The sequence below is a fragment of the Echinops telfairi genome, unplaced genomic scaffold (genome assembly GCF_000313985.2).
Source record: "Echinops telfairi isolate 266 unplaced genomic scaffold, ASM31398v2 ScPeMD7_7457;HRSCAF=8495, whole genome shotgun sequence".
Taxonomy (NCBI): Eukaryota; Metazoa; Chordata; class Mammalia; order Afrosoricida; family Tenrecidae; genus Echinops; species Echinops telfairi.
In genome coordinates, this window is record NW_022111357.1 from 29,296,513 (window position 1) to 29,304,406 (window position 7,894).

The 7,894-nt window shown below is 47.9% G+C and overlaps 1 protein-coding gene across 1 annotated transcript in view; it reads right to left on the minus strand.

The window, feature by feature from the left end:
* Positions 1 to 5,782, minus strand: part of SPEN (spen family transcriptional repressor) — a 129,121-nt gene extending 123,339 nt beyond the window's left edge. The window contains exon 1 of the mRNA XM_004705164.2: positions 5,718 to 5,782. Within this exon, the coding sequence (XP_004705221.2) occupies positions 5,718 to 5,782 (65 nt within the window). The remainder of the gene's footprint in view (positions 1 to 5,717) is intronic.
* Positions 5,783 to 7,894: the final 2,112 nt, after the last annotated feature.

Here is a 7,894-nt window from a genome sequence, read left to right on the forward strand (position 1 = left end):
CTTACCCCTCCCGGGCCTTCCTGTCTCCTTCTTTCCCAGCCCTTCTGAACTTGGTTCTTGGGTAAATGCTGCCCCTTTGAGCCCAAATTGTGACTGATTCTAAGGTGTGCACCCAGCAACAGTTATTATTTCCTTTATAGGCCTGCCTACTGTTTAACTGACAATTGAGCCACAGGGAAAAGTTCAGTTCCGGACCGGAAGAGTGATGAAGGACCTAGTGTCAGGGGTCCCACCAGTCACTATTTGACCAGCCAGGCTTCTACCCTTCATGATTGTGAATTTTGTTCCACATCTTTCTCCCACTCTACTAAGGACCGCCTAATGCAATCCCTTTAAAAACAGTCGTTTGTGGTAGCTGGGGACCGTCTAGTGCTTCTGGAGACTGATGTTTGCGTGGTTCATTAATTCACTGGCCTAATGGTCCTCGTGTGTCTTCAGTTCGCATTACCCTTCTTTTCTTCAGAAACGCAAAGACAGTAGATAGCTGCTCACAGGCTTTTAAGATTCAGTCCCTACTCACCAAAGTAGACTTTGTGGATTAGATTAGGCCAATTGACCTTGGTCTCCCAAAGATTATGGTCCTGAGCCCCTAGGCCCAACTCCTTATCCCCACAAGGTGTGTGCTCTTGTCCAAGACGTTTTCATAACTATGACCCCTCGATGCTCCACCACATTCATGGACATAGTTGCTGCAGAGATAAACATCTAAATACAAACATCTCTGTCAAACCTGTATGTCTATATTGGTATCCTCCCACTTTCATTCCCACACCCTCTCAGGCCACGTGTCTATACACACACTTACTTGTAGATCTTCATTAATCAGGATTGTGTGTATCATAGAATTTACTGCTTTGCCTTTAGTGCACTTTTCCCAGTGTCCTCCCTTGCCTCCATCATTCTTTGCCAAACTGCCTCTCATTGGAGACCACCCTCTCCTCCACTCAAGTTCCTGAAGTCTACTTGACTTCCTCTTCATTTGGAAGTTCTATAACTATACTACTCCATCTTTTTATCTTTTTGCTTTGTACTTGTCTTTATTACAGATTGATATCTCTGGTTCCATGTTTTCAGTAAGTTTGTTTGTCTTGGAGCCCTGCTGGCATAGCGGTCACAAGTTGGGCTGCTAACTGCAAGGTCAGCAGTTGGAAACTCCTAGCTGCTTGGAAGGAGAAAGAGGAGGCTTTCTATTCCTGTAAAGAGTTACGGTTTTGGGGGGAGCGGGAAGGGAGGGGGGAAATGAGGAGCTGATGCCAGGGGCTTAAGTGGAGAGCAAATGTTTTGAGAATGATGAGGGTAACGAATGTACAAATGTGCTTTACACAATTGATGTATGTATGGATTGTGATGAATGAGAGTTGTATGAGCCCCTGATAAAATGATTTTTTTAAAAGAGTTACAGTTTCAGAAGCCAGCAGGGACATTCTGCCCTGTTCTGTAGGGTCACCATGAGTTGGACTCCAACAGGGCGTCCACCCTAATCTAGAAGGTTGCTGTGAGGGGTCTTTGAGTGGGAGGCTTGTTGCGCCTCAGATACTGCTATGTCTAGGCTGACTGCTGAGTGACTTTGTCGTGCATGTTAACCTTAGGTTGTTGTTTGCTGTTGTTGATTCTATGTCTGAAGAACTCCCTTTAGTATTTCTCGTAAGGTTGGTCTGTTTTTTTGCAAATCCTTTATTTTCTGTTCATCTGGAAACATCCTAGTGTTGCCATCGTACTCATCATATTGGAGGACTATTTTATGGGTATGATTCGTAGTTAGCAGTTTTTCCCCTTTCTTTCTTGCCTGTATGGCTTCTACTGAGAAATAAGATCTTAGCCATGTTGGTTCTTCTTTGCAGGTTTAACTGTTTTTCCTGAGCTACTCTGAAGATTCTTGTCTTCAGTTTTGGAAAGTTTGTGACATTTTTGGGGTCGCTCATTCTTGTTTGACATACTTACAACTTCCAGAGTGCATGTTTTCCCATCTTCCACGGTGTTAGGGGAGTTTTCTTCCAACAACTCTTCTCTGTTCTTTTTTGTCACTTTCTGCTCTAAAATTCTGATTACGTGTAAGGTATTCCTTTTGATTGTGGCCCACATAATTCTTATACTTTCTTCAATTATTAAAATTATTTTCTCTGATTTTTCTCTAGTAGATTAGTGTTGAAAGAGGTGGAGTCCCTTTGACTGATTTGTTTCTACTCCTTTGCCTTTTCCATGTGTTATTTCTTTCTGAAATCTTAGTATAAATCTTCTGGAATGATATTTGCTGTTTTCATATAGTTTAAATTTTATTTTGTTTGTTCTTGGAGTGTTTTCCTGAAATCTATATCCCCCCCCTGTGTTTTCCTTGTTTCCATCCCTGTTTTCCCTCTCAAACTGTTAAAGGGATCTAAATACTAGTCTTTCGAATCCCTGATCAGGTGGCTCAATGCCTTTTCTTCCTGAGAAATGTCTCTGGCTCCAGGATTTTGTCACTTATTTGAGCCACTCCACGTTGTTCTTCCACATGAACTGAAATGGTCGACCGTCTCTGAGACGCTGTGGGGGGGTGTTTGTAGTTAATGGATGGCTGTGCATTAGTATGTTCTCGGGCACTCACCTAAGTGAGTGTGACAGAGAATGTGAGCGTGTGCACAGTTTTCTGTTGGCTCTTCCTGCAGCACAGGGAGCATGGTTTGGGCTGGCATGAGGTGGCAGGAGAATGTAGAGACCCTTGCCCAGGAGGTGAGGTTCCAGGTGGTATGGGTGTGGCGAGGCTGTGTGGGCATGGTTGTTGTTTCCTGTATGTATGCTTGACAAGAAAAAGGGGGGAATGAGAAAATAATAAGTGGAGGGGGGCATGGAAAAGCAGACAAATGACAGCAAGAAAAAATAATTTTATAACTAAAAAGAAAGAAAAGAAAAATGAGAGAAGAGAAAAAAGAAAGAAAAAGCACCATAAGTAAAACTACAGAGTGGGAGGAGAGGAGGCATCGAGGAGAGATTAGGAAAGAGATAAATGAAGGGAAAATTAAAGAAGGAAAAAGACAGGGGAGAAGAGAGGCAGGAAAGGATATAGGATATAGAAGATAAGGGACATCAAGGGGGAGAAAGGGCACCTGGTATGAGTTTCCACCCCCTGCCAGCCAAGGAGCTCCCAGGTGTGGGTGTGGGTGGAACCCCCAGTCCCAGGTGGATTTCCCCCCAGCTTATATGTGTCTGGGACCATAGAAGTAGTTGGTGCCTCCTCCTATAGGAGTTGAGATCAGGGTCTTTTTCCCCAGAAGGAATCCTCATGGGCCCAGAGTGCAGCTTGGGAGCAGGATATAGTTAGGGCAGAAGTTCTTGCCTGTCCAGGGATGGCAAGCAACCTGACCCTGTATATTCTGCTGGTCTAATGAGGCAGCGTTCATGTATCTCCAGATGTGGGAGTGGAACGCCCCATGCCTGTTCCACAAGGGTGTGGTTCCAACCTCAGTCAAAGCATGGGGTGTGCAGGGATGGGGGTGTCATCAGCTGCGGGGTGGGTGGGGGAGCATGGGGACTGGTTACACTGCTGGTTACCAGAAGGGGATGCAAGGGAGGACCCGCCTTTCTCACTGCCCATGTGTGCTTTGAAAGTCAGGCCGCTGTTTCAAAGCCCGCTTGCAAAAGTGCAAGATGGCAGCACTCACTCTTCACACTAACGAGCAATTCACCCATCGGGCTCCTTTCTGGCCACTTTTTTTCAGTTTCTTCTCCTAGTTGATGTGTAATCTGCATCTCCATTTTCCCTCTGAAGCTCACAGTTCCCGGTTCATCATCCTTAACCGATTCATTTGGTCTTGTTGTAGAGGGTGAGGGTAGCATGCCTGCCTAGTTGGCCATCGTGCCAGAAGGCCTCCCTGGAGTTCTATTTTATGATAGACACCGTGCTGCTTCAGAGACATCCACCTCTAGTTGTTTTGTTGACCTAAATATCTGTCCCCCATTCAAAAAGAATGTCTTTGGCAGAAATGGCATATTTAACTTTACCTTCAGTTAATATTAGTAACAATGTGACAGAGAGTTGAGTATGAATTTGGAGAGGAGCTGAGGTCCCAGGAATTGAGTGTTTGGGAGGGGAAGGAAGAAGCAATCTTTCCTCTGCCCATCCGATTTTTAGAGCTGACCCTACCATTTTGGGGTGCATGTGGTATATTTAAGGAACAGACCTAAGAGAGGGAAGTTCAGTCAAATGGAGTCTTGGCCTTGTCTTACTATGCCTCGTGGGTAAATCCCTTCACCCCAGGGTCCTCGTCTGTGTGGAGCCCTGGGGGTGCAGTGAGCATGTCTTTGGCTATGGTCCTCAAGGTCAGCGGTTGGAAGCTCCTGGGGAAAGCCTGGGCATTGTACTCCCATCAACAGTTTCCATTTCAGAAACCCACAGGGGGCCGAGATGAGTCAGCACTGAGTTTTGAACGAGTCCTCAGAGTCATGGCAGTGAATTTTGAGGGAACCCCATCTGCCATGCAAGGAGAGAAACCACCCTTGCATACCTCAGAGAAGGAAGAATGTACATGAGTGCTTGGGAGCTCTACATGTTCCAACCGTGTCTGTAATGAAAGTAGCATTTGTCTTCCTAAATTGTCTTCCTAGGCTCACAGAAGGGGCCATGGTGGGCGTAGAAATGCCCATGTGGCAGTTTTATTGTCCTGTAGGGTTGCTGTAAGTCAGAGGCCACTCAATAGCAATGTTTTGTTTTGTTTTGTTTTAAGCTCCCACCGACTAACTAGCGAGGTGTCCTTGTTCCCTTCAGGGGCAGTGTGGCTGCTACAGCTGCCCTCAGATCTCTTTGTCCTGATTGGCAGTTGAACACCGAGGACGCACCCTGCCTTTAGTGACAGCTGGTCTGAGCCTGGAGCCTCCATTCTGCACAAGGTTACCTCTATACCCGATGTATATTCCCACCTTACCACCTTTCCTCTTGCAGCTCCCTGTATACATACTCTTCCTGGAGATGTGCACATGGAAGGTGCCTGCAGATTAGGCAGGACTCTGCTCAAACATCACTTCCTCAGGCCCTTTCTGACCATTTAGTATTACCATGATTCCTGTTATCGGTACCCTGCCCCGCCCTTTTTTCCCTTTTAAATATTCCTACTTGCATCCTATTTACTTTTGACTTGTTTTTGTCTGTGTCTGGAGCGGATGGACTCTCCTGCAAGTTCCAGGGCCTAACAGAGTATCTGACAGCTTACACAGTAAAATGAACCTCCCCAGCTCAGTTTAACCTCCTTCCCCACCAGATGACTCTCACTGCAACTTCTATGCACAATCATGCCTCTTCCTGGCACCTTGTAACTCCCTCTGTCACTATACAAACTTTTTTTGCAGATCATTTTATTGACAAAATCCAAGGTTGCAGAAAGGCAAAATACAGTTGACATGCGTCCATTCTATCTCGTATCAGCCCTCTAGCTCAGCACAGCACGCCCCTAGAGGTTTTTGTGAGCGCAGACGGGCACACCTCGTTCCCACAGGAAAGGGCGCCGCAGAGGCACCGCATGGGCCACGGGGAGCTGAGCGTCCAGTCCTTGTTCAGAGAGGCTCCCGGGGAGGGTCTCAGCGGAGGTCACGGGGCTCCTTGGCATTGAAGAGCTGTGAGGTCTTTTGGGCTTGAGGACTCCGGAATCCACGCTTGGGATCCCAAAAGCCAACGCTGGCTGTGTTCCATGTGGGGGGCACTGGGACGGCGTCTGGAAGAATCCCTGTGGTCGCGTCTCTGGTGTTACCTGTCCAGAGCCTGGAGTCCCGGTTTCACCGGCTCAGGGGTGGGCTTTCTGCAGGCAGGCGTCATTCCGCGGGTAACTGGATCCTTAGGGTCTTCGTGTTCTGGAAGCCATGTCGTGGGCAGTCCCACCAATGAAGCCCACAGTCCGAATTCCATGTTCTGGCCGTCCCAAGGCACTTGGCCTGACTTAGGATCGAAAGGGAGTGGTTCTGGGCCAGGCTCCCCGAACATGGGGCTGCAGGTCCCTGGGGCTCTGGCTGTGCATCTGCAGAATCACAGGCCTGCCGCACACAGCGAGGAAAAAGCTCCGGGAGACCTATACAAACTATGTTTAAATGATCAAGTGATTGGGTACTCTATCAGTCAGACCACTTAGGAAAAACAAAACTGTCTAGGGAGGTCGAACGGATATGGCTTGTGTGTAGGCCTGGTTGGAAAAGGCCCAAAGGGAGGGAGGGGCAAAAGGGGGAAAGGAGACCAGAAGCCCACCTTTGCCTTGATGCCAACGGCCCATCCTGCCGTCAGACACCCACCTTCTTCCAGAAGGACATCCTGGAGCAGAGACAAGTACACTAGCCCCGCTGCCCCAGACCAACCTGTTTCGGCTCAAAGAGGAAATCATTTGGCCAGCATGGCCAAGATGATGTGACAGAACTCCTGGAAGTCCGATATTCTGATTCAGCCTTGTGTCTGCCACATGCACAGGCTGATGTGAATCCCTAGCTTTGGGGGCGGCTGCCCTTCCACGGTGCATCGTCTCTTCCCTCGCCGCTTGGTAGTTCTACCCCTCTGTCCAGCTCCCCCTCCAGATCCACGCTGGGAATCGGGCCCCCTCCAGCTCCCATTGCTCTTTGAGGTCTTGCTGCAATGTCTTCATTGCCACTCACTTCGGATTTCTTTTCTTTTTTCTTTTTTAATCATTTTATTGGGGGCTCTTACAGTGCTTATCACAATCCATAAATACATCAGATTTCTTTTCTAAACCGTGTCACAGGTCCATGTTTTTATTTCCTGTTATGGATTGAATGGGGTACCCACAAAAGAGATGTTGAAGTCTCAACTCCTGGTGCCCCTGGATGTGACCTTGTTTGGAAAGGGGGTCTTCTAGAGTGGAGTGGGGTGGATCCTAATCCCTACCAAATGGAGTCTGAGCCAGGAGCAGAAAAGCAGAATGACTGTGTGATGCTGGAGCTGCAAACCAAGGAACGCCGAGAACGGTCGGGAGCCAGCAGAATCCAGGCAAGATGGGCGGGCTGCCAGGCTCCTCTCCCACTGCGGAGAGAATCAAAGTGGCCCCGCCCGGAACTGGCCTGCTAGCCTCCAGCCTTGTGGGACAATGCCTTTCTATTCTTAGAAGCCACCCAGCTGTGGTATTTTGCTGAGGCAACCCTAGGACACTCGGACTTCCCCCTAACGAGATTGCACACTTCCGGGAAGGCGGGGCGCTCTTTCAGGGAGCTTTCCAGAGGTTCTCAACCTGTGGGTCACGACCCCTTTGAGAGTTGAATGACCCTTTCACAGGGGTTGCCCAATTCATAACAGTAGCAAAATGACAGTGATGAAGTAGCAATGAAAATAATTTTATGGTTGGGGGGGTCACCACCACATAAGGAACTGTATGAAAGGGTCGCAGCATTAGGAGGGTTGAGAACCACTGCTTTAGCCTTTATCCAGTCCAACTCTCCCCTAACTTTGGGCTCCCTTTATGACATCTCGGACAACTTCCGAGGTGGTCCTTGAAGACATCTCTCTTCCTGGTCCCCCGGTCCCAGTTCCGGGCTTTCACCATCTGAAGTGGTCTACCACCGTGTAGCTCTATGAGAAGGTAGCAACTATAATGTTGTTGAATTCATGCTACTTCTCCCTTAAGACTGAGTCAGTCCCTGTCTGGGTGTGGATATGGAAAAGGGGAAATTCCAGGGCCGGGACAACTTTTTGGCTCAAAATGTTGGGGAATGTTTCCAACAGACTTATTCCAAACTGTAATTTGTATGTTGTAATTTAGGTCTGGAGTAAAGTTATTTAGAATAGCCGCATTATAAATCTTAAATCTCTCTTCTTTTCTCCCTTTGGAGAAATTATGGGGAGTAATCATTTAGGGTGACATTCACACAGATAGACTTACCCCACACAGCAAACATTGAGCAGGAACCCAATTGCTTATCAGGGCCCTGGTGG